General features: G+C 39.4%; 1 protein-coding gene across 1 annotated transcript; it reads right to left on the reverse strand.

Moving 5' to 3' along the window:
- ZC3HC1 (zinc finger C3HC-type containing 1) lies at positions 1-27475 on the reverse strand. Its single transcript, XM_069087209.1, has 10 exons — positions 26932-27475; positions 18089-18200; positions 14157-14307; positions 13166-13249; positions 8949-9076; positions 6953-7107; positions 4313-4556; positions 3727-3939; positions 3001-3207; positions 1-454 (listed from the first exon to the last, which is right to left on the reverse strand). The coding sequence occupies exons 1-10, from the start codon at positions 27075-27077 to the stop codon at positions 386-388; spliced, it is 1509 nt and encodes a 502-aa protein (XP_068943310.1). The 5' UTR covers positions 27078-27475; the 3' UTR covers positions 1-385.
- Positions 27476-27888: the final 413 nt, after the last annotated feature.

Genomic DNA, 27888 nt, shown 5'->3' on the forward strand with positions numbered 1-27888 from the left:
TAAGAAAAACCATAATGAAATTCTTTATTACTCCCAACATTTCTTCACAACCTTTGGAATTTAAGAGCCATTCAAACACAGGCCCCCTCCTCCACGCTGGGCACTAAAAGGCGCACTCATATCCTTGATGTTCTGGGCAGTCTTATGACCAGGGACCCTGTAAGACTGTCACCTCCTCCTCTTTTCCAAGCATTCGGACAGAGGTCTGCTCGGGCAGATGGATGTGGGTGACATTTGTCCCTTTTACAACAGTTGGTTTCCCTTATGATTAAACCACTTTGTAAGAAACCCTGTTAGCATCACTGATCCCAAAGGGGGTCAGGTTTTCTTGTCCAGGGGGTACATTTCTCTTTCTGCTTCTCTCTATGAAGGGGATGGAATGTTTTCAAGATGAACACATAGACTCCCATTGCCGGAATATTCGGAATACTTTCCTTGATTTCTCAGAGAGATTCTATGGGATGAAAAGATGAATAATGGAGATTAGTTTCTTCCATAGGGACAAAGAATGATATAGCTAGTGAATTTCTTCCACAAATAAAAGTGACACTGGGCCCAAGTTGAGCACTCAACATTTGGTTAATTGTTGGGGCTGAAAGCTGGGAGGGAGTATAGGGAGCAAACAACGCCAGGTGGGAAATCAGAAAGCCTGAGCATGTTTACCTCTCCTGCAGTATCACTGAAACTGAAGCTATTTCCCTTCTCAGTAAGCTATTCTCATCTATTCAGTTACTGCAAAGATCACACAGTGTTCGGCCACTGGTAAAGCATACACTTTGAGCTGCTTTTCTCTAATAGTAGTGACAGACATATAGTGATCAAGTCCTACTCACACACAAAATGCCTGGCCAAGGTTAGCTCTATATCATCTGTGGTGAGGGAATAAAGTGAATTGACCTTTATTAGAGTCAGATCTGTGGCTGTGTCTTTATGACCATCATGTTTAGGTCAACAGAGCTAATTATAGGAAGATTCCATTGCTCCTGGATCACACCAACAAAATGGTTTGAAATGTCCAGAAATAGTGTTATAGGGAAACAAAAGTTCAACGCCACTAAAAAGGATATTATCAAGTGATTCATAAGATTTGGCCTTTTCTACACTTGAGAATCACATTTCAGACTTACAAAAAAAGCCATTTAGTGCAATCCCTACCCCCCCCCAAAAAAAGAGTCCTCTACAACATTCCCAACAAATAGTCATCCAGAAAATTAAGAAAAACACTTATATTCCATGTTGTGGAATCTTCAGGGAAAATATAAGCAATTACAGTATCTAACAAGCCACAAACCCTTATGGTCAACCTAATTCAATTTATAAAATAGGACATTAGGCTATCTGTATTAACCAGTCCATTAAATGCCTGCCTAAAAGACAGTTACCACAGTAGAAACCAGGTGCTAGTAAGGTGGAACACAGAATAAAACAATGGAACACAGTGAAGTGTAGTGGAATGGACAATGGAATTAGAGTCAGAAGATGTATCCAAATCCTGGCTCTGCCACTTGCCACCTGTGTAACCTTGGGTAGGTCACTAACCTCTCTGAGCTTCATTTTCCTCATCTGTAAAATGAGTATTTCTATGTCCTTTTCAACTCTAAATCCTATGGTTCTCCAATAACGAAATCGAACCTTAGAACAGGAAGTGCCCCCAGAGAGGCCATTTATTTTATCCAACCCTCACAACCCTGGTGACAAGTGATCTCCTAACCTCTGTGGAGGCCCTTTCATGAGAGTACTAAGTACCTCCAAAGTGTCCATCACTCTCTTGTATAGCTCTCAATGTTAGGACATTTTCCATAGAGTTTAAATCTTTCTTTCTGTAACTGCCACTCATTGCAAAGTCAGTTCCAATCATGAAACCATTTTCTCTCATATAGAGTAACAGGGTAGTTTTAATAAAAATTTCCAACAGAACCCTTCACTGAAAATGTAGGCCATTTTCCTGGGGGATAAGAGGGCAGAGAGTGCTATGGAATAAGCTGAGATGGCTTGGCTTTATTTTTATGACTTAATATTTGGAACAAATATTTAACACCTCCAACTCAAGTATAGACAAAAAAGACGAAGAGCAAGATTTTTGTAAAAAATTTTCTGGAGAAAACTCAAATAATACAATTTCAATCTAGAAAACATTGTTCATAGATAAAGGACTATTATAATTCTTGAGCTTTTGGTATTATCATCTCTCTCCACATGCATATAACCTTGCAATAAATTCTGGTTTGGGGTGTTAATGGCATTGCTTTGTCTCCCTATAACACTCCCCGGAAATATTACCTGCTTATAAGTATTATTTTGTACTTTCTACAGAGACAGATCTTCGTAATAAGGTCAATAACTATTTGCTCTAGGGTTTATAATCATCTACTTTGTAGAAAACTAGTTAGTGAGTTGGAAATAGGAGAACCAGGTCTCTTAACTGCTATTATTATAACTTAAAATTCTCAATTTCTATATACACACAAAGATTATATGCATTTTGAGTTTTTTTCCCAGAAGTTCTTCTGATGGATTTGCACTCAATTATTCACACTTGTTTCCTGGGGATAAGGGTACAATCTGTGACCATGGAACAGGGAGAAGTTAACTGTCCCATATGAGGAATGAACTCATGACCCTGACATCATAGCACAGTGCTCTAAACAACTAAGCTAATCTGCCAGGGTCTCAATTGCAAGTGACAGCAAATAATGGAAGGAGCAGCTGTTCTGCAACACGAGGCCTGAGCAGCTGGATGCTCATCTGTTTCTGTACTTCTTTTCGAACCCCTAGCAATTCCAATTGGGAACACAAGAGAATTAACTGGAACCTGATGGATGACTGTTCAATAAATTACAGAGATACAATCAGTTTCTTCTCTTTCCGTGATGAAACTAGACACGGCACAGCTCAGCTTAAGAAAGCTACAGGCCCACTGGGGCTATTTATAGGCCCTGTCTCTGCCATTCTCCTCCCATATATGCACATGCACACAGAGACAAGGACCACGTTTCTCACCGTTGAGTCTGTATCAGATGGCGAGTTAGACTGTCTGTGAGCCAAGAGGATGTGTAGCACGGCCTTCCAGCCTGGTCCTGCTGGTGTGCACAGACCTAACTCGTTCTCATTATTCTCTCTGGCTACTTCCATCTGTGTGTTATTGACCCAGGGGCACCAGTCTCGGTGCTGAGAAACAGGGTCAAAAATGCTCTTGGCAGATGTGTCCTAGGGAAGGAAGGGGAAAAAAAAGAAATAGTACCAGAGGCTGAGAATGCTTATACCCATGAAGCGGCATTACTAAAGTTTCAAGAGAAGATGGCAACTGTTGGCACTCACACTGAGTCACCTATCTGCCATAATGTGGTTTTCCCCTTTGTGTCCTTCACATTTTGCTGTTATCTCCTTCCTCATCTTCCCTAGCCTCTCCCTCTTTACGCTGGATATAAACTAGTTCTATTCATCATTTGTCCTTTTCTCTCCTCTCCTTTCCATCTACATTTTTTTTTTACACATATGCCTGAAATATTTGATCCCTCCCTTCAAAATGAACTTCCAAATTAGTTCCTTCCTTGAAGTCTTCCCCAGAATCCATCCTAAAATGTATGCTTACTAGCTTACTTAATTATATTGTGCTCATGTTCAGAACCTAAGTCTACTGAATGGATTCAAGTTTAATTCTAAGGACTGCATGGGACCTCCAGCAATTTATATACTAGGACTATCAAATAATTCTGATAGACCTACTGAACTGCTGGAAGAACAAAGGCGTGCCCGCTTGGCTCTTCGGTGAGGGCTAGATGGCACCTCCAACCCAGTGCTATCTCCTTGTCCCATACTTCGGGTCACTGGGCGGCTTCTGGTGGTGGGGCTGGCAGCCTCTGACTCAGGGCGATCAATAGGACTGGAGCAGTCCCAGCTCCGTGTTCGGGAGATGACAAGACCTGGACTCTTTTCCAGCTGAAGGGAGGACAGGAAGAAAACATCTTCAAACATTAAAAAGCAGGATTAATCTAAGGCAGGGGTTCTTATCTTGGGGTCTATGAACTTGCATTTATTACTACTTCTTTTTTCATCTTGTGGAATTTCTTTCAGCAGTGTGTCAGTTATTGAGTTTTTCAAAGAAACATTAGATTTGCAATACAAAATTATGAATTTGGCCTCCTTTTAACAGTGATATATAAGAATTCCACATGGAGATGTGATGAAGCCCACCCTTTTTAGGAGACTTTAAGCCTTCTCCTCTACCCTAAAAATCTCTGATATTGAGAAGACTAAATTCTTTGATCAATCCCTTAAGACTAGGAGTTAACAAAACAATCAAAGTTCATACTTGTTCAGAGCCTGGGGAAAATGTGGCATCCTGGCTACGTGTCATCATTCTCCTTGGAGACACTAAAGCCAAAGGAAAGCGCTCCAGTCGCCCATCAGGGACAGCAATAGGGGTGCTTGTCAGGCCAAAGGAAGCATCTAGATCAGCCAAGGCAGACTCAATCTGCTGGAAGCCCCAAAGCCCCACCTTTCTCATACAGTGGGAGCATGTGATTAGAGAAAGTTGCACGGACTCCAAGGAAGAACTGAATATGGGAAAGGGAAGGAAAGAAAATTGTATGAAAGAGTTAACACCTACAATCCACTAATCCACTACTGGGGGGTGGGGGAGAGAGGGTGTCTAATCAAGATTTTTTATTAAATTATACCAAAAACCAATAAAAATCTCTAGAATTGTTGAGAACTGAGTTCTCTTTGTTCAGTTCACAGAGATCTCAAAAAGGATAATCCCAACTATCCCTAACACTAAGACCTTAAATTTCATATTAGGATCATATATTTTTAATAGTAATATCCAGAGATATCTTAATGATCACTATAACTAATGTAAGGACCCCCAGCACCTAAAGTTTATATATATATATATATATATATATATATATATTCACACATACACATATATTTATGCGTGTATAAGTATACATATATGTATATATACACACATGTAAACAAATAGACGAATATATTATTAGAATGAATAAAGGAAAAACAATAGGACTATTTTGAAGGAAAAGAAGAGTCTAGGATTATTCTGAGAGAATGCAGAAGAGAGTTGATGCTATTGTGGGGACAAGGACTCCACTGACTGTTGAGCATAAAAGAAGTTAACTTCAGAAATGAGGACCTCAGAATTTTGCCAGATGCCACAAGGGGTCTCTGAAATAAAGTTTAGGAAGCATTACGGTATTCTTTTTTCAAGGATGTCTTGCAATTTATATATTGCTTTGGCCCCTCATAAAACTTTTTTCTTTTAAATTAAAAGCATTCCTTAAAACCTTGGAGTCAAAAGAAAATATGTTTTAAATAAATCAAGCCTGGATCTGACAATCTCCCCATCTCTGAGGGAGTTTGTGCCAAGGTAAGCAGCTGGAATGCAAACAGCAACCTGGGAGCCCAGAGCACTCCAGCTGGCATTTTCTTTGGTCATTTTATCAATTAAACTGATTTTGTTCCTTACTAAGATTAGACAAGGGACTCCGATGAACGTTACATTTGTGGGCACACAGACTGCCAGCTGGCTACTGTGTCTGCATCAGACAGAAGCAGCAAAATGAAAGTGCAGAAGCCAAGACTTGGGGCCCTCACTCTGGTCTTGTTCCTGAATTCTGCTATTCTATTTAGGCTCTCTTTGTTTCAGTTTTTAGATGAACTGCCAGCACCCTCTTTCAGTTTGTTCACAAGAAGCACTACAAAATCACTAAAGAATCAAGCCCAGGCTCCTGAGTACAGTGTTGGGCACTATATGCACTCAGAAATGGAAGCGAGGTGACATATTAGATAGAAAGTACTGAACTTGCAGTTAGGAAGACCTAAGTTTGAAACCTTCCACAATCACAATAAACCCTTAAACTCTAACAGGCATAGTTCCTTACCTGTAAAATGAGGATAAGAAGAGAACCTACCTCATAGGGCTGTAATGAGGATCAAATAAGACAATGTTTTTAAAGCATTTTGCAAACCCTTAAGAGCTATAAAAATATTGCATATTATCCTTATATATAATAGAAACACGGTCAACTTGTTGAATCAAATTCAACTGCTTTTCCATCTTTGTTTTGATTTCTCCCCTTCAAGCTACCTACCTGCATGATCCCAAATAAATAATGCGTTCACTCGGGGCAGCTAGGTGGTGTAGTGAATAGAGCATGGGCCCTGGAGTCAAGAGGATCTGACTTCAAATCTGACCTCAGACATATGACACACTTACTAGTTGTGTGACCTTGGGCAAATCACTTAACCCCAACTGCCTCGCCTTCCTCTCCCCCCCTCAAAAAAATACTGCATTCATTGAATTTATATCAGTTAAACATTTCCTGAGAGCATAAAACTCAGATCAATTTACTAAAAGTGGTAATAGGTTACTTTGTGTTTACCGAAACCTTCCCTATTCTCTCTCTTCTGTGCTGCATTTATCACATTTTACATTACAAATAGTCATGTTCATGTCATCTTCCATACTGAGCTGGGGCTCCTTCAGTTCAGGGGACATGTCTTTTTTATGTCTGTGTTGGTACTAATGATTCAACTTACATGTGACTGAATCACCTTGTGATCAGTTTGCATAGCTCTACTCAAATATCACAGATTATCCTCATGTTACAGAGAATCAGATTTTAGAACAATGGTCTAAGAATTACAGAATATTGTGAGCAGAGAGTAGACCACCTAATGGGGTTAGTGAGCTCCCTACCACTGAAAATGTTCAGGCAGAGGCAAGATGACCACTTTCTGGAGATATTTTAGAAAGGCATATGTATCCACAGGGAAGCTAGATTAGATGACCTCTCAGGTCCCTTCCAACTCCAGTATTCTTTGATACTAATAAGTAACATCACTCTCTCCCCATTACTGACTCTCAAAATGAGGAATGCATATTCATGTGTTACCACTCATAAACCGTAGTTATAGTTCACACACTAACCTACATGACCAGCCACAGAGAGCCAGAATACAGGCAGTGACATGAACTTGGATGTCTGAGCCCAGTTTGGCTGGAGCTTTTTCCCCATCACTTTTGTGTTCAAGTTCATCTTCAATCAGGTGCAAAAGAAGACTGATCTTGTCCTCAGTCAGGCACTGCAAATGAACCAAAGTAAAAAAAAGCTGAGGCTGAGGCAACCAGCAAGGAGACAGTTTTCCAATTTGCTTGTGGCACAGATGATTAACAAACAAGACAAGTAAGGGGGAAAGGAGTAAGGGGGGAATAGAGGGGATAGAAGAGAGGGCAGACTTGGGTAAGGATAATCAGTATGCTTGCCATCTTGGGGTGGGGGGTAGGGGAGAGATGGGAAGAAAATTTGGAACTTAAAATTTTGTGGAAATCAATGTTGAAAACTAAAAATAAATAAATTTTAGAAAAAACCCCCACAAAAACCCAAACATGACAGCATAATGATACTGAGAAAATGGTCCCAGAGAAGAGCTTAAAAAATTGCACTATATTCCCTTCTTTTTCAGAGGTGGGGGACCAGGGTGTAGAATGCTGCATACGTAGTCAGATAAAATTAATGTATACTTGGTTTGGCTGAGCTTTTTTCTCTCTTTTTATAATCTGTTACAAGGAATGGCTTGTGGGTAGGGAAATATTTAAAGATGAAAGTTATAAAAAACAAAAGATGTTAATATGAGATTTTAAAAAAATATGACAGCAATATTTTTTTCCAGTATTAAGTAATTTTCAAATCACTGATTATAGGCTTTTCTCTGAAACCTATAAAACCTCAATGTCAAATATCAATAATCAGTCATGTCCTGGAATGGGCAGCAGGTTGGGTTTTTTTTTTTTGGTCATAAGAACAGACTCAGCCACATGTTAAATTGTCATTATGAATAATAAAGAACACTTCCCCTGGTAGGGACAGAAGGACATTCCTAATCTACACCAATCACCGAGGTTAACAGTTTGGTGCATCAAGTGGAGAGGCTAATCAGAAATTAACCTTCACATCCCAAGAGTGATCAGAAGTGACAGGAAGTACACAGTGGCAAAATGGACTAAAATGGGTCAAAATATTTCAATATTTCCTTTCAAGAAGGAGGTTCTTACTTCTCTTTTAGATCTGCATTTAGAGAATCAAGGGAGAAAAGCAGCAAATGGATTATTCTAAAGTCAGGTAAGCTAGAGGCAATGTAGTACAGTGGACAACATACTGGACTTTGAATTATAAGCCCTGGATTCAAGTCTTGGCTCAGACAATTACTAGAAAGTCATTTTATGTCTCCAAATCTCAGTTTCTCTATCTGTAAAATAAAGAAAATAATACTTTATACTACCTACCTCACAGGCTTACAAGGAAAGCATGGTCTAAATCACATAGTCCTAGAGAATACAGTGTGTTCTCCTCACCTGATGCTAACTAGTGCCAAGTAGTTTTAATTTGTAATCAAGAATAACTGAATTATTTTATTTAATATGAAATATTTCCCAATGGTACAAAATTGGGAATAATTTATTAAATGTCCGACTAGCCTACTGCAGGTATATTTCATTGAAAAAGCCCTCCTGATTGATAACAAAGAGGTGTGTTGGTCTAGGACAATATGAAATGTCTCTTTCTACTTAAAGAACTCTGGTCCACACGATGACCAACTTCATTCAGTTCCAGAGGACTGATGATGAAGCGCACTACTTATACTTCCTGAAAGAGACAGTGGACTCAGGGGCAGAATGAAACACATTTTTTTGTACATGATCACTGGAAGAATGTTTGACTGACCTGTGCATATTTGTTACATGGGTTTTTTCTTATACTTTTCCAGTAATGGGGGAAGGAGAGAAATGGTGGTGAGAGGAGGAAAAATAGATTATTTGTTCATTGAAATACATTAAATTAAAAAAGAAAACTCAAAGCAGTATGTATTATGTATGAGTGATTGCAATAACTGAGTACAATGTCTAATAGCCAAGGAAAATTTACCATATTTTTCAAGTCATCAGGTTTCAGGGAAGGCAGCTGGAGGTCCAGGTGACAGAGGCTTTGAAAACGATCTAACAACTCATTAAGAAGTGCAACAGGTTCATCCAATAGCAAAATCCCAAAGCGATCTGGGGGGGTGGAGATTAGAAGTGTTCTATTTGCCTTTTACTGTATTTCTACTCTCTCCTTCCCCATCCCCAAGGGTTGGAGTTGTTTGTTTTTTTATGTCTGAGGTCATCAGTGGAACCATTTCCCTTTGGTCACTCTCACTAACTTGGGATGCACTTTACAAGTCTGATAAGTGGATAAGGCTTAACAATAAAAGCAAACATTTTAAGTGCTTTACAAACATATTACTTGATTCTCCCAATAACCCTGGGAGGTAGGTACTGTTATTCCCATTTTACAGTTGAGGAAATTGAGGCAAAGAGAAATTAAATGATTGGCCCAGGGTCACCCAGATAATAAGTATGTAAGGCTGGATTTGATCCCAGGTCTTCTGGCTACAGGCCCAGCACTCTAACCACTACACCACCTAGCTACTTATCAGTTGTATGCTTCTACAACCAACAATGCTGTACATCCTTAAGACCTTGGCTAGAGATGATTTTATTTTCTTGGGCAGATGCATATTTTCAATTCTGCCACTTAAAAGCATTTCCTGGGTGTTGGTCAAAGTAAGAGTGAGTGAGCCCAAACTGTGTCTGGTACAGCTTTGGAGTTCCATACATTAATACCACTGGCTATTCCGTGGGCTCCAGGGGTTACAATCAAGGAATGGACAACTGGTAAAGAAAGTCTGGCTAAAAGAGCTGTTAACACTCAATTGAGTATCTTACCCTGCAGGAAAGTTGGGGGGAAGGGGAAAAGGGGGGAGTGATAGAAGGAAGGACAGACTGGGGGAGGGGGTAGTCAGAAGCAAACACTTTTGAAAAGGGACAAGGTCAAAGGAGAAAATAGAATAAATGGGGGGCGAAATAGAATGAAGAGAAATATAGTTAGTCTTTCACAATATGACTACTATGGAAATGTTTTGCATAACTACACATGTATAACCTATATTGAATTGCTTGTCCTCTTAATGGGGGTGGATGAGGAGGGAAGAAGGGAGAGAATCTGGAACTCAAAGTTTTAAAAATAAATGTTAAAAAAAACGGTTTTTACATGCAACCAGGAAATAAGATATACAAGCAAGGGGGTATAGAAATCCATCTTGCCCTACAAGAAAGAGGGAAGGGAGGAAGGGGGGAACTGGGGGATAGAAGAAAGAACATACCAGGGAAAGGGGTAATTAATATGCTTACCATCTTGGAGTGGGGGGTTAGGGAGAGGTGAGGAGAAAATTTGGAACTCAAAATCTTGTGGAAATGAATGTTGAAAACTAAAAATAAATAAATAATTTTTTAAAAGAGCCGTTAAAAATCACTTAGCTCATCAACAGCTGTTCCAGTCAGCATCTAAATGAGTTTTCCCAGGACATCTAAAATTTAAACCAAATTTTCATAGCTAGCACATTCTTGAGCTCTGCATGAACTTTTTTTCACATGACATCTGGAACACAACTAGACTGGTAGGGGGTAGGAAAGGAGGGAATGTGTCTAGAGGGCCTAGATGAAAATAACAGCTAAAATTGTGAATGGGTCAGTATGATAAGTATGTGAAAGATAACAGTATACTAATCAATTGCTATGTAGAAAGGTGTTCCTGATGGCGAAACTAGACTAAGAAACAGTTCGAATAGACAAGTTGGGATGGAACCAAACAGAAAAATAAACCCTCTGCCGTATGGCTGTTGACTTGGTCACTCTACTGAACCTGCACTCTTGTCATACCCCCTAGCTGTGGCTGTGCTCCCCCCCGAGGCTCTGTTCTGGGTCCTCTTTCCCCTCTTTCCCTGCACTGTCTCATCTGGTGATCTTATTGGCCTAGATAAACTCATCTCTAAGCTGGTAACTCCCACATCTCTATGTCCAGGTCTTGTTTCTCTCCTGAATTCAACCTCTATCACCTACTGCCTACTAGACATTTAAATATGAGAATAAGTCCTATAAGCACCTCAAACTCGACATGTCCAAAACAAAAATCATTACCATCCCCACTAAACCCACTCCTAATCCTATCTCCTCTATTCTGCCATTCTTCTTTCTAGTCACCCAGTCTTAGCATCACCCTGAATTCCTCATCCCACATATCTAATCAGGGGTCATATTTTGCTTTTCTATTTTTACATCTTCTGTAAATGTACCCTTCTCTCCACTTACAGTCACCACCCTAGTTTAAGTATTGTTTCTTCCCTGGACTAATGATCTCTGTCCAATCCAACCTACCCTAAAAATAGACATCTTGATTTTCCTAAAGCCCAGGTCTGACCATATCTTACTCCTTCACCAGTTGATAAACTCTTAGCCTCTATCACCTCTAAGATTGAACAGAAACTCCTCTGTATGGCACTTAGAACGCTACATATCCTGGCCCCATCCTACCTTTCTAGCCTTATTATATATTTCATATTCTCCTCTCCACAAACTTTGTAGTTTGGTCATACTGGCCTTAGTGTTTACCTTCCATCTCCCTTTACACTAGCTGCCTCCCAAGCCTGCCATTTACTCAATTTTTCCCCATCCCCTCTTAAACCCTTAATATTCCTTCAAGACTCAAATCAAGTACCACCTTCTAATCAAGCTTTTCCTGGTCTCCCTAGCTACTAGGCCTGCAATCCACCAGGGTTCCCTTGTATTTGCTTTTTATGTGGTTTAGACATAGATTCATGTTGTCATATTCTCCCCTATCCTCCTTAAAATGGGCAGAGAATGCCGATTTTTTCTTTGTATTCTCAGTACCTAGTGTATAGCAAGCACTTAATAAAAACATATTCATTGATCATGAGAAACAAAAGAGCCAGAGTTACTCAGTGGATCCTGGAGTCAGGAAGACCTGGGTTCAAGTTCCACCCCCAACAAACACAGACTGTGTGACCCTGGGCTGGTGATTTAACCTCTCAGTGCCTCAGGTAACTCTTTAAGACTCTAAGTTTCACGACACTTGTCTTATCTGCATTGGTAAAGGGAACAACATGCTCACCAGAAGTTTCATTCACAAATGAACAGTGATCCAAATCAATTCCCCACCTTCCAAAAAACCAGTAAGACTATTCATAAATTTGGAAAGAAATAATGTGTTGCTTGAAAATTCATGTTTTACCCATTACAGATATTCTGGAATTTAAACTTGATTCCTAGAACAAGCACTCATGTCCACTGATATGCTCTACAAAATGTGCAGAAATACTGACAGGCCTTGGTGGGTTACTATGAGCCCTCCCCTCAGAAGAGCCAGCAAAACCAGGAAGTGACAGAATAGAATCCACACCACCTTATCTATTAGAGCAAGGAATGAAAATGCCTTTGGAGACAATGATGCAGAATCTGAAGATTCCAGAAAGAAGAGATAATCAAAAAGAGAGTTAAAATGACAGTTCCCACTGAAATTTTTTTCTTGGCAAGCAAGAACACTGAAAGTTACAAATATAATTGTAGTGATGGCAAGAATACTACTATAGTTCCCATCAATGTTTGCTCTGCACTTTAGAAATGAATTTTGCTGGACTCTAGAATCTGGCTCAATAGAGTATTTCCCATACTTAGAGGCTGATGGAATGTAAAAACACCATACACCTAAATGACCATTTTAACTTTGTAAAGAGTTCTTTCTGCACTCTTTTCTTAGTCCCCAAATTAATACCAGAAGATTAGACTAAAGGCATTGAACAGAAAACCATTCAAATGCTTATTTTACTACAATTCTGTTGTATTAACTATTTTCTTAAATAGTCAAACCATAGGGAAGAAATCTTTATTATAAAGCAATTAACAATATATTTATCTTACCTATAGCATGTTACCTCTGCTTCCTTTTCTTCATTTTGCCATTCTTCCTTTTGGGGTGGGGTGTATGTATAATATTGCTGAACTCCTACTTCGTCCCCCCAAATTAGACAGAATTCTTTGGTCACCTCCCACCCTCTCTTTTCTTCCTAGACATGTCTAGGCAATTCTAGACAATTCTCCAAAGGAGGCCTGGATCAAAGGAATTCTCCATCTATACTTTCTTTTTAAAGCAATACTCAATAAATAAGTCTTTTATAAAGAAATAATTATGACATGAGGAAGATGTTGACCCAAACTAAATGGCAGGTAGCTGGTCTCAGGAACAAGTACCTGGGGAAGGGCTGTCTGGCCAAAAACAGAACTTCTCATGAGCAGTACACAAAGCTTTCTTCAGCTCGGCACATCTTTCAATATCTGCAACCAATATCAAAAGCAATATATTTAAAAAACATTAAAAAGATACATGTAATCCTTATTAATATTCTAATATACTTGTGGACCTTTAAATATGCATGCCAATGCTAAAGATCCCTTAAAAGTATATACACAATAGGAGTGCCCAGGTGGCTCAGCGAGTAAGAGCACCGGCTCCAGTGTCGGGATGACCTGGGGATCGAATCTGGGCTCTGACACTTAGCACCCACCCAGAAACACCTGGCCGTGTAACCTTGAGCAAGTTACTTAACCCCAATTGCTCATAAAAAAAAAAAGTATATACACAAGTAAACAGCAAATAATTGAAAGAAAAAACTCAAAATACATTTCAAACTCCCAAGTATATTCCAGATTATACTGATCCTGATTAATTAAGTAGACAAATTAGGACTTTGTCAGATTATCATCGGGCAAGGAGTGCTAAAAATAACATGGAAAGAAAAGCATGGAAAGAAAACATTAATACCCCAGAAGATTAATCCTTAGAACCATAAGCAAAAACATATTATTCTCAACTACTTTGAATACAAACACCCCAAAAACTCACAGAAGTGTGGGGCCAATAACAATGAAGAGGATACAAATTAAAATGTGGCAACTACAGACTCAAACATTTCAAAAAAGTTTATATACTATACCAAGAAAGTACCAGCTCTTTTTTAAAATTTTTTTTTCCTTTTGGAGGGCAATTGGGGCTAAGTAACATGCCCAAGGTTACATGGCTAGTTTTTTGTGTGTGTGTGAAGTGTCTGAGTCTGGATCCAAACTCAGGTCCTTCTGACTCCAGGGCATGCGCTTTACTCACTGCGCCACCTAGCAGCCCCTAGTACCCTTTATGTGAATAGATATGGAAGACAGTGATGTCATTTGCCCACTTTATACTTACATCTGTCAAAGTCAAACGCTGGCTGCAGGCTGGCACACAGGAAAGCCTGACAGCTCGAACACCTAAGCATGTCACACTCAACTGTGACCCAACCATATTTTGCACAAACCAGGGGAGACAGCTCATGGGGTTTGCCTGCCCATTTCAAGGAGTTTTCATGTTAAGGAAAACATTGTGAATATATTATTTCACACTTCAATACTTTAATGACCTGTGATTTCATCATTGTTTGTACTTCCTCCATTGATTCAGATCTGTGAAGTCTTTGAAAGTCTCTTGTGGTGTGGCTAAAAACAAATTCACCATTTATCCAATCTTGTGATAAGCCTCTATAAACTTAGCTAGGCTAAGTTTATTATATAGTTTATCATAGTTTATTATCATAGTTATTCACTCTTTTTAAAAAATTTAATAGTATATTATTTTTTCCAATTACAAGTAAAGACAATCTTCAATATTCATTTTTTAAAATATTTTGAGTTCCAAATTTTTCTCCCTCTCCTCTCCCCTCCCAAAACGGGCAAACAATCTGATACAGGTTATACATATGTAATCATGTAAAACATATTTCCACATTAGTCATGTTGTAAAAGAAGAAAAAGAAAAAGTGAAAAAAAAAAACCACAAGAAAGAAAAAACAAAAAAAGTGAAGATAGTTTGATCTGCATTCAAACCTGCATTCCATAGTTTTTTCTCTGGATGTGGATATCATTAGCCATCATGAGTCTTTTGGAATTGTCTCAGATCACTGTATCGCTGAGCAGAGCGAAGTCTATCAAAGTGGGTCATTGCACAATGTTGCTATTAATGTATACAATGTAACTTCACTGAGAATCAGTTCATCTCAGTTTTTCCAGGTTTTTCTGAAATCCACCTCTCATCATTTCTTATAGAACAACAGTATTCCATTACATTCACATACCACAACTTGTTCAGCCATTCCCCAATTGATGGGCATCCCCTCAATTTCCAATACTTTTATTAGACTGGTTCTTAGACAACAGATATACAGTCTATCACTAAATCTGTACTTGCCACCAATTCTTTCCACCTTGGAACAACCTGCCAGAGTTTATGCTTCATTGTCATAGTCTCCTCAGCATCAAAGATGATAAGACACTGGATTGGGACTTTAGTGGAGTACTACAAATAAATTAATAAGGTGAAGAATTAAAAACAAAATCCAGTTACTGGGATAAGGAATTGCTATACACCAAGAAGCACTGGAAAAACTAGAAAGCAGTCTTAATGTAAAAGATCACATATTTTTTTTTTGCCTTTTGGAGGGCAATTTGGGGTTAAGTAACTTGCCCAAGGTTACACGGCTAGTATTTTTGTGTGGGTGTTAAGTGTCTCAGGCTGGAACCAAACTCAGGTCCTCCTGACTCCAGGGCCAGCACTTTACTCACTGCGCCACCTAGCCGCCCCTACATATTTCTTTAAAAAGCCCAAAGAATGGGGCGGCCAGGTAGCACAGCGAGTAAGAGCACCGGCTCCAGTGTTGAGAAGACCTGGAGATCGAATCCCGGGCTCAGACACTTAGCACCCACCCAGAAACACCTGGCCGTGTAACCTTGAGCAAGTTACTTAACCCCAATTGCTTAGGGGCGGCCAGGTGGCTCAGCGAGTAAGAGCACTGGCTCCAGTGTCGGGATGACCTGGATCAAATCTGGGCTCAGATACTCAGCACCACACCCAGCAATAACTGGCCGTGTAACCTTGAGCAAGTTACTTAACCCTGATTGCTTTAAAAAAAAAAAAAGCCTAAAGAATGGGTCCATGGTTTGGGGTAAGATTCATAACCAAAGAAAGACCAAAAAAGATCATGTTGAGTGGAGAGGGGAATTAAAAATCAAATATCTCTGATAAAAATCTGATATCCAAGGTACTTAGGGAATTGACAAAAACAGGTAAGACCAAGAGTCAATCATTCTCTAAATAAATGGTCAAAGGATATGGAGTTTTCAAAAGAAGGTCTCCTTATCAACAATCATATGAAAGACTGCTCTCAATTACTAATAATAAAAGAAACAAAAATAAATCCAAAACTGATAAAGATGACAAAAGATGTGAATAGTCAATGTTGGAGGCAGAGCAATGAATACTGGGCATATATCCCAAGGAGGTCAAAGTTCTCATGTACTGAAGAATGCAAAAAACTATAAAACTATACACAAAGTTGGTGCTCATCAGTTGGGAAATGATATTGTGCTTTAAAATTGATGCAGAATGAAGTAAACAGAACCAGAAGAATATATACAAGGACCACAACTTTGTAAAGGTACACATTGCTAAAAGAAGAGAATTCAGATCAATATAATGACCAATCTTAGCTCCAGATGAGTGAGGAAAAATGCCTTCCTCTTCTCTGGAGAAAGGTGGTAGATATAAGTACAGAATAAGACCTCCTCTGTCAGACAAGATCAATGTATTGGTTTGTTTGGCTTCTTTCTTTTAAGGAAGAGGTGGGAATGGGGGTGGGGGAGGGAGAACATCACAGGTACTGGAAATGACAGTGATATTAATGGTACCCATATTTATTTTATAATTGACCAAGCTGCATCTGCTACTGTGACATCTCAAAAAGAGCTTCTGGTAAATGATAACAAATAAGAGTGTTGTTTTCAAACCTCTGGCTACCTCTTTGCTGTCTCTTGGGACCAAATACCTGGAAAAATGTCTATGAATTGGTATTAAAAAGATCCTAAAATAATAGCAATAAGGATTCAATATTCTTTTTTTTGGTATCCATTTAAATAACAGCACCTGTAGAACCATTAAAAAAGACATACAGGGTATCATAAAAGTTGTAGTACAATTTTAAGTTATTAAAACTATTTAATAAATAGTACTAATAATAAATAATAGTAATACTGGTAATAATAATGATAAAAGATGTGCAGTGTGTCCAAAAAATCTTAGTGCAATTTATTAAAGCTACTAAAGCTTAAAACTACACTAAGACTTTTCAGACACCCTGTATATAAATCTCTAAAAAACGTAATACATCTATAGATACAGTTACTCAAATAAAGATGAAAAAAAAATGAACACTAAATTTGTAACCACTAATTGTTTGGGGACCCTTTTAATACATGCTATAACAGGCTTGAAGCATGCTGGGAATAAATCTTTCCATTATCCAGGGCACTGGCTAACTTTTTTTTTTCTGATAATAGTTTTATTTTATTTTTTTTCCTTGATATTTTATTTTTTCCTCAATTACATAAAGATAGTTTTCAATATTCATTTTTGTAAAATTTTGAGTTCCAATTTTTTTTTCACCCCTTTCTCTATCCCTAAGGATGTACAATCACATTAAACATTTCCGCATGAGTAGTGTTGTGAAAGAAGAATCAGAACAAAAGGGGAAAAAATTGGTTAATTCTTAACAGAATAAGTAGTTTCTATATGTTTAAGATATATATGAGAAGATTGAAAGGCACTGTAAGACTAAGAAAACTGATTAAAAGGCTTGAAAACAGAATTTAGACCTACAGATTAAAGAAACTGGGACTATTCAGTCAGAAAAAAAGAAAACTACTATGTGGAGACTTAAACTGATTTAAACCATACAAAAGTATTCACCTCCCAGATGGTGGTGTACTCTTCCATTTCAACTGAGGAAAGAAAAAAAGTAAGTGGATTTAAACTCTATATCACAAAACTTAGGTATAAAGAAGAGAAGCATTAAAGTGGGTAAGTTTGTTGTAAAAGCACCAGAAGAAGCTCCTCAAGACTGTCTCTGGACTAGGTAAAGTAAAACTGAAATTGCAAATACAAGACTTTTAGAAAAGACTGTATCTGGTGGTTTTCAGTGGGTTTTGTTCCAAGTATAAAAAGATAAAATTGGGGTTGGGGATAGGAATATGGTGCTTCTGAAGAATTCTAACATCAAAGTTCACACTGGATATCTATCCTTAAAAGGATATAGTAAATGTTTCCACTCTGTTAAAGAAGGCTTCTTTGCTTGTAGATTCCAAAGGAGGTTGTTCTGCTTGAGGGGATCCGTTAACTGACTGGGACAAGACAGATGTATCCTTCCTAAAAGACAAAATGACATATCTGTAAAAATATTTCTCCTTCCTGTCTCCAAATTCTCTAATGTTCAGTCTATCCTATACCCCCCCAACCAAAGTGATTTTCCAAAAACACAGTTTTCATAATGTTACTCCTACTAAAAAAACCTTTGAGTTCCTTACCGTCTCTTTTCTTTTTCTTTTTTCTTTTTTTGCTTTTTGGAGGGCAATTGGGGTTAAGTGACTTGCCCAAGGTAGTTTTTTTGTGTTAAGTGTCTGAGGCCCTATCCGAACCCAGGTCCTCCTGACCAGGACTGATGATGCTCTATTCACTGCGCCACCTAGCTGCTCCTACTGTCTCTTTTCTAAAGGGGGGTCTTAAGCTAGAATCTATGAATTTAAAAAAGAAAAAAACATTCTTTGATAACTGTATTTCAATATAATTTATTTCCTTTGTAATCCTACATATTCTAGTCTAAAAATTTAACAACTCTTTTCTTGGAGGAGTCCATAGGCTTCACCAGACTGCTTGCCAAAGGGGTCTCATATACAGGTAAATATCTTCAGGCCATATTTTTTTACAACTCACATTTATATAATATTTTATGGTTTGGAGTTCTTTCTCACAACAATCTAATGAGGAAGATAGTACAGTTATTATCAGACTCACTTTACAAATGAGAAAACTGAGGCTCAGAGAGGTTAAGGGACATGGCTGCCACCCCCAGGGGAGCCTTTCTGCCACTGCTCCTTCCCCCCCATCCCAGACTGCTCAAAACTTATCTAGACTGCCTGACCACTCAAAGTGCTTGGATGAGATGGGAGTCACCACCTCTAATCCTGATGAGATAGAAGACTACCAAGTTTTACTGTGTTCCTTGCCATTGCATCCTAAGGTCCTCTAAACCACAGTTGTCAAATATAGCCTTTAACACTCCCAGTGCTGCTGAAACCATATTAAAATGTAATTGGAAAATATTTAATAAAATTTAAAAAATGCAATAAAACATAGATAACATTACATTTTAAAACTAAGTCAATATGCAGCCCACAGGGATGTTCATATATGAATTAGTAGCCCATGTTTCTATTTGAGTTTGAAACCATTGCTCTAAATCTTACCATCTGCATTTCCTCTATACCTTCTTCAGACCCTGGCACTGTTATCTGACCTACTGACATAACAGAAAGCCTTGCCAACTCCACTCCCCCACCCTGGCACCCTTAAGACTTACAGAGCTTCTCATACATCCTCCAATTGAATTTAGTTTTATGTGCTATCTCTCCTATTTAAAATATGGGCTCTTTGACAGCAGGGACTGCCTAATTTTTTTTCTGTTTGTATCTTCAGTGCTGACCACAGTGCTTGGGAAATAGCAAAAGATTTTTAAATGTTCATTCATTTGTTTGTTGGTTCATTCATGCCCAGGATCACAAAGCTTGTAAATGTTAGAACTGGGACTTAAAGGATCACTGAATTTAAAGATGAAAGGGACCTTACAGATTACATAGTCCAAACCCTTATTTTGACCAGTGAAGAAACAGGCTCCAAGAAGTGACACAATCTGCCTAAAACAAGAAAGAGAATCCCATCTTCTAAGTCCAGCACTCTACCTACTGCACCATCCTGCTCTGTTGAGTGGCCTGCTAGAAACATTAAGACCCTCCATGAACTGGCTCCAATATACCTTTCTAATATTCAAATCCACTCCTCACCTGACAGCCTTTTCTACTACAACTTAGACTGATTTGTTTGCTTTCTCCCCATGTTTTACTAACTAATATAAATTCCTCACAGAGAATGTTCCCTTCATTTCTCCTTGTCAAAAACTATTCATATTTCAAGGATTTGAAAGAAATCTCATCTCTTCCATGAGGCATCCCATGATCACCATAAACACAAATTACTTCTTCTCCTTCCTTGAAGAGATGGAAGAAGGGAGAGAGAGGAGAGGGAAGGAGAAGTATTTGTTCCTGGACTTTGTTCAGGTTAATATGGAATGGGAGGAGCAAGTGAACAGAGGTCTATTTCTTGGTCCTGTCAAAAACTAAACTCATTAACTCCCTCCCCAAACCCTCTCTCCCCCTTCTTCCTAGTTTTTTTTATTATTGTGGAGGGCACAACCATTGTCCCAGTCACCCAAGCTAACAACCTAGGCATCATCCTCAACTCCTCACTCTCTCTACCCTCCATATCTAATTGTTGCCAAGGCCTTTTGATTTAATCTTTGTAACATCTCACATAGTGTCCCTTCTCTATCTGGACACTGCTACTACCCACTGTGAAAGCCTGCTAGCTGGTCTCCCTTCTACAAGCCTTTCTCCACTCCAGTCCCCCCTCCTCCATTCAGCTGTCAAAGTGATCTCCTAAAGGGCAGGTGTGACCACGTCACCTTCCTAATTCAGCAAATTCCAGTCACTACCTATTACCTCTTAGTTCATATATAAAATCCTTTGGCCTTCTAAACTCTTGATAACCTGACAGTCCTCACCCCCCACTTTGTTATATCTTATACTTAATCCATGTACTCTTCAGTCCAGTGACCCTGGCCTCCTTGTTGTTCCTAGAACAAGACACTCCATCTCCTGACTTCGGTCATTTTCACTGACTGCCCCCCATATCCAGAACGTGTTCCCTCCTCACTGCCCTGGTTTCCATTAAGTCCCCACAAAAATCCTATCTTCAACAAGCAGCCTTTCCTGATTCTCTTTAAGTCTAATGTCTTCCCTCTGTTAATTATATCCAATTCACGCTATATACAGCTTGTTTGTACGTAGCTGTTTGCATGTTGTCTCCCCCGCTAGACTATGAGTACCTAGAGAGGAGGGACTGTCTTCTGTCTTTTTTTCTGTCTCTAGCACTTAAAACAGTGCTTGGCATATAGTAGGCACCTAATAAATGTTTGCTGATTCCCTCCTCCCTCAAACCTATCCCTGTAGGCTCCAGTCTTTGATGTCCCTTATCCCACTCTTTCCTATTTTTCTGTTGTGCTCTCTGGAAACCCTGTTTTAAACATGTTAAGAAACTGCCCTTTATATTAAGCCTGTGCTTTCACTGTGGAAGATGTATGGTATGCATTTAAATAGGTGTGCACATGTTGTTTTCTCCCCAAGAGAATATAACGCTTTAAAGTGGGGCCTGTTTCATTTTTCAATTTTTATCTCTAGAATCTGGCATAATGCCTGGCCAGTGCCTGATCAATGCTTGTTCAAACTGTAAAATTAGAAGTTCATCTCAACACACAATCCTCTTGTCTGTTCTTTGTATGTTTACACTTTTTAAGTTCATAAAGATATTTTTAAAGTTCATAATAAAAATTTTTAAAGAAATGAACACATGTTGAATGTAATGGCTTTATACCATCTGTGAATTTGAAAAACTTGCCTTCTAGATTTTATCCAAGATATTGATAAAATGTTAAATAGCACATGACCAAGCACAGAGTCCTCCAAGATGATGAACTATATAACTATTTTTTTTGATCTGGCGATCTAAGCCGTTCCAAATCTACCTTCCTGTATTACTCTCTGGTCTAACACTAAATTTCGTCATCTTTTCCACAAGAATAGTATGAGAGATTTTGTCCCTGGGGAAAGGGTACACATCTGATACAGAGGAGACAAACAGTTCCCCTGACAAATGCCAAATATAGGTAACCTATATCTACAGCATTCTCCTGATCTGACACTGCCAAAAAAAAGAAATTAGCTTGAGGAAACCATATTAGATCTGCAATCACTGCTTCTTTTCCTAGATAGTCACTAACCCTCCTTTTAATAATACATTTTAGAATTTTGCCAGGAACAAAAGTCAAGCTTACTGACCAACTACTTGCAGACTCCATTCTCTTTAACTTTTGTGAAAACTGGGACATTTGCTCTTGTCAAATACAATGACAATGGTTTTCATTCTCCACGATTTTTCTTTTTGGAGGCAACTGGGGTTAAGAGACTTGTCCAGGATCACACAGCTTACTTAGTAAGTGTCTGAGGATGGATTTGAACTCAGGTTCCCCTGACTTTAGGGCCAGTGCTCTATGCACTGTACTATCGAGCTGCTCCTATTCTCCATGATTTTTCAAGTTCAATCGACAGCAGCTCAGCAATCACAGCCATCGGTGCTTTTAATATCCTGGGATGCCGTTCTTTGATCCTAAGTAACAAGAACTAATCATGACTAGCTGGTGCTCTTTAACTATATCCTTCCTTATTCTGGGTTTCAAATCTGTTAGCCATTTCTTCTGTCCTCTCTAGACCAAAAGTAAAGCTCCTTGACACAGAAAAGAGAAGCAAAATAAAACCAGAGTGGTTCAGCATTCCCTCAGCGTAGTAGAGTGGAAAGACTGATAAAGCCTTGAGTTAAGCTTGACACTTGTATGTGAAGCCTGCTTCAATACTTGCTAACTTACTAGCTGTGTGATCTTGGATAATAAAGATATTTCTCAATATCTTTAATGCCTGTTTCCTTAAAAACAGGAGGTAGAGAAAGGGGATAATAATATTTGTAGTACCTACCTTGTGAGGTTGTAAGGATAAAATGAACATTTGTAAAGCACTTTGTAACCTGTTCATGCACTATATAAATATTTGCTATTTTTTGCTATCTACATCCAGAGAAAGAATTATGGAGTTTGAATGCAGATCGAAACATGCTATTTGCTCTCTTTTTTGTTTTGCTTTGTTTCTTCTTCATGGTTCATACCATTGGTTATAATTCTTTACAACATGACTAATGTGAAAATATGTCTAATATGAATGTATATATATAGTTTTTATCAGATTGCATGCCATCTTGAAGAGGAGGGAGGGGGAGAAAATTTTAAATTCAAAAGCTTACAGAAGTGACTGTTGAAAACTAAAAATAAATTTATCTTTTAAAAAGGGAAAAAAATATTAGCTATTTTAACTGTCCTAGTCACCTCACCCAGTAGTCTTTTTCCTTCTTTGTTCCTCCATAATAGTTTGTCTTTTTAGTATGCCTAACAAGATGCAGCTCATTCTGAATTTTAGCATTCCTAATACAAATGTAAAGAGACTTGCCATTTGGCTTCCATCTTATGTACAGCTTTTTAAACATCTAAGTTGGTAGATGAGTTCTTTGTTTATTCATATTGTTCCCTTAAGACAACTCCCCCCCTTTTTTTTTCAGAGGAAACATTTCACTGTATTTTCACAACTGTATTTTTGAGAGTTTCCTATTTCTCTTTGGTTGCTTTTCCCTGTATAATTTTGGGTCATAAAATCCTATCTTTCCTCTGTACCCTGTAAAGTTTGCTATCTAGGGTATGTGTCAAATGAAGCATAGTCTTCCTCTCCTCTACCACAAATTCCAAGATGGTGTCATCACTGCCCCACCAAGGCTCCCATTCCTTCTCTCCAAGCAACCAGTTTCTCCTTTCTGGTAAGAATAAAATACTGAAAAGTAGTTCCCTTTATTGCCTCCTCCACCTTATGAAAGTTATGGTTATCATTAAGGCAAGCCAAGAAATCATTAGCTGCTCTGCTTTTGGCTGTAGCAGATCACTCCGGCTCTGTGTGAGCTAGTTTCTTTATCTATAAAATGAAAAGGTTAGACTAAATGACCAACAATTTCTAGCCTTAGATCCTATACATGGATAACTGAAGTCCTCTATCATTACATCATCAAGTAAAAATATCATGATACAAACTCTGCTAGGCTTGTAATCTCTTTTCTGATTTCTTTCTTTCGCTCAGTTCATCTGTATAACACTTAAACTGGACTATATGATCCTAAAAGTTTCTTTGAGCTCTAAATCTATGATAATTCTGTTTCTGCCTTTATTGGTCTTCACCCAGCTTCTCTCTACCATGCTTCCTCTCTCTGGTTCTTGAATTTCCTCATCTGAGTATACCTTAATAAGTTGCTACTCCATCTGAATCTATCCTATGCCTTTTGAATAGAGTATCCTTCCAGAACCTTTCCAGAATCACAGTTTAGTCTAGTTTAGTGGTCCTTCCCCCTAAGTCTCAGTGATACTTTTGAAATCAAATTGCCTTTTTGTATTAGGATCTCTAGTTTACCTTGCTTATTACTCCCCACCTATTTTTTTGAAAGGGTCCAAATTTTGGATTTCATCAATGGAAGTAACTTTTTTATACTGTGGAAAGACCAGCAACTTGTCTGCAACTTTATATAGTCTTAGGGAGCTGCCTGGAGGTACCAAGAGGATAAGTGGCTTGTCCTGGTCACACTCCTAGAATAGAGGCAACACCTGAACCCAGGTCTTCCTTTCACTAAGTCCTCTTCCTGTCCATGACAGCACCCTGTCTCTTGCTTAATCCCTATACTTGGAGCATTCTTTGTATCTGAAGTCACAGGTTTTATTGCTATGTCCTTTCTGGGATTTCTGTCTCTGGAGTATATAAAATACTTACTTTCTATTACTCTTAAAGCACAGCTTCTCGGGGCGACTAGGTGATACAATGAGTAAGAGCGCCAGCCCTGGAGTCGAGAGGACTGGTTCTGGGATTGGTTCTGGCCTCAGATACTTAACACCCACACACACAAAAAAATTGGCCGTGTAACCTTGGGCAAGTTACTTAACCCTAATTGCTTTATATTAAAAAAAAAAAGTATAGCTTCTCTCTATGGTAACTAGCTTGGTACAGATATAGCTTTCTTCTACTTTCCTTTTCTGTTTAAAGCCCTTATGATTAGACTTACAAAGCTCTAGGCAAATATATTTTTACTAGCCCTTAATGGGCACATTCCACCCTTGACCAAGAGCTTATCATTACCATATTTTAAGCAATGGTCCAGAAATCTAACATCTATTCTCAGATATCCTCATTAAACATTTTATTATTTTTTTACAAAGCTTCACACAGCAGATACTTAATAAAATATATTAAATAAATGAATCTTGTGCTCCAGTCTTCAGTTGAGCACTCTACAGTTCAGTAATAAAAATATTTAAGTTTTTAAATAAGAGGATCCTATAGCAGTCCAGATTGGCCCAGGTCGAGGCACATGATGACACATTTTATTTTATAACTGACCTCCCAATCCACCTACCCCCAAAGCTACACAGAAACTAATAATCACAAAATAAAGAGCCTTAGGAGATTTCATGAAAAATAATAGGAGAAAACATCAAAGCAAGTCCCTAATATCTAAGAGGACCTGGAAGGGCACAGGCATTTCAGTATCACTCTTGAAAAAGAAATTCGATGACTGGTGTCCCTACACTAATAATTAGAAGTTAAGGAAAACTCTTCTAGTATCTGATCACAGCAAAATAGAGACAACTCAGTGGATTAAGACCTATGGGAGTGGGGCCAGGAGGACTCATACATCTCATTCTTTCCAACAGCCTCTGCCTAAAAACAACTCACAATTATATAGTGCTTTCTAGTTTACATGGCACTTTCCTCATAACCACCACTATGTGCTTGTGAGGCCAGAGCATTATCACCTCCATTTTACAGATGAGGAAATAAGAGACATTGGGTGAGTTTGTAGTGGGAAAAAGCACTCAAAAGACTCGGTTTTGAATCCTGACTATGCTATTTACCTTGTGTGAACTTGGCAAGTCACTTATATCTCTCTGGGCCTCAATTTCCTCATCTGTAAAACGAGAGGGGTTGTATTAGATGGGTTCTACAGTTCCTCCCAGCACTGATACCCTTCATTCTTTCTAGAACGCTTTGGTCTCTTCTTTGCCCCCTTTGTTTTCTATTTTGCATTGCATTTATCTGTGTACCTGTTGTATTCCCACAGTCCAACATCAAACTCCTTGAGGGTTGGAACGTCTGCCTTTTTCTCCTGAGGACCTTGCAGTTAGATGTCCCTAATAAGCACATATTGCACTGAACTGACATTGAATATGCTGTAAAACACAGGAAAGCTCTCTGACCTCAAGTTTCTCTTTGCAAGAAAACCAGGCCTCCACCTGGGTCCTTATTTTTTTTTTAAATCAGGGGTTCTGAACCTTTTCCGTGGCAGTCTGGTGAAACCCTTTCACCTACCTCCGGGACGTGTCCTGAGGAGCAAAGGAAAGAATATTTGTATGATTACGCCTACCACGTAGTAGGCACTTAATTATGCTCGTTTCCTTCTTTCCTTTTTATTTTTTGCACCCTGGATTGTGCTCCTCTGGCTCTGACTTGAGAGGACTCGGCTTCAAATCCTACTCCTGATGTTCTTAACGATTTGTGCTACCCTGAACAAAGTCACTTAACCTGCTGGGGCCTCAGTTTCCCCATCTGTAAGAGGAGGCTGGATTGCATGCTTTCTAAGGTCCCTTTCCGACTCTAAGAACCTGTGAAATACGTCTGAATCCTTTAAGAGATCGTGCCTTCCTGTTTAAAAGGTAGAAGGCAACGATATAAATCAATCAATCTGGCTGTCTGTCCATCTTTTTTCCTTTGCCCCGGGGACCCCTCCGCCCCCAGGCCAGGCTGCCGACGCCAGCTTTCCAGGCCCGCCAGGCCGCAGCCCCGCGCTAGCTCTTGGCCTCGCGAGCCTGCGCAGCCGAGGGCACGTTCCGTTAACGTTAACGGCTCAGAGCGCGCAGCTCGGGCGACTCGGAGCAGACCCAGCCTCCGGTCCCTTCCTCCTGGGGCAGAAATGGCGGCCGTCCTCTTCACCCACCCCCCAACCGAAGCCCCCGACGGCCAGAGGACGAGGAGGAAGACGACGACGAGCGGCCTCCCGGGCCTGCGTTCATCCAGCCCCCTCTCCTGGGCAGGACCCCCGGAGCCTGACCCCTTCCAAGCGGCCCGGACAAACTCACGCGTCCGACCCTCCATCCTCGGGGGCGATTCCTTCGTCTATCAACTGCCGGATTTTCTGGGGGGTCCCATCTGAGGGGCGGACCGCGGAACCCCGAGTTTTTTCGCCTCCGGCAGCAACCGGCGGCGCAGAATTGGGCGCCTCCATCTTGGTCCTTCCTCAAAGTTTCCCCTCTGGGTCCTAAAAGCTCAAGTACTTCCGTTCCGGGCTGATAAACGCCGCCTGGGGAACTGTGGGCTGTCCCAGGGTGCTGGAGACGCTGCTGGCGCTGGGAGGGCGGAGGGCGGAGGGCCTTTCTTTGCGACTTCGCCCTGTCTAGACCAGGAGATGACGGGACTTTTGTTAGGTGCCTCACACACCTCTGCGACAGCCGCCCAGGGGCTCTTGTTCGGAAAGCTTTCCATCGTATTTCATAGACTCAAAGAGCTGCAAGAGGACCTCAGAAACCATCTGGGCCAACTTCCTCCTTTTACCGATGAGGAAACCGAGGCCCTAAGCAGGCGAAATGACTTGCTTAAAGGCAGTTCTTAATCTATTGTTTTGTTGATTGTCTAGAGATTTAAAAAAGTGATGGTGAAAATTAGTAATAAAACAAATTAAACTCGAAAGTATTGTATGCATGTGTATACATATATACACATGCGTCTACATATATGTATATGCATAGATACGTGTGTATCTATACATATATACACATATACGTGTGCACACACATGTACAAGGAATTAGCGTTGTGTGTGAAATCCCCTTGAGTTCTTGGGTTGTGGATGAGATTTTTATTGGCTTTACTTTCTATCTCTTCACTCATCTACTTTGTCCTTGTCCTATATATCTTGTTATATATACTTGTCCTATATATCTTGTTTATCTATAATTGTTTGAATGTTGTTTCCCCATTAGATTGTGAGGTTCTTGTGAGCAGGGACTGTCTTTCGTCTCATATCCCCCATAGTAGGTG

The sequence above is a fragment of the Petaurus breviceps genome, unplaced genomic scaffold (assembly GCF_028583685.1).
Source record: "Petaurus breviceps papuanus isolate PSGF00001 unplaced genomic scaffold, PetGlider_PUasm1.0 181, whole genome shotgun sequence".
Taxonomy (NCBI): Eukaryota; Metazoa; Chordata; class Mammalia; order Diprotodontia; family Petauridae; genus Petaurus; species Petaurus breviceps.

Coding starts and splice junctions, on each gene's coding strand:
- ZC3HC1 (XM_069087209.1), bottom strand. CDS start 27,077: ATGGAGGCGCCCAATTCTGCGCCGCCGGTTGCTGCCGGAGGCGAAAAA. Junction 18,201..26,931: donor GAGGATGGAGGGTCGGACGC/GTGAGTTTGTCC, acceptor TTTGTCTTTTAG/GAAGGATACATCTGTCTTGT. Junction 13,250..14,156: donor AGCGTTTGACTTTGACAGAT/GTAAGTATAAAG, acceptor TATTGGTTGCAG/ATATTGAAAGATGTGCCGAG.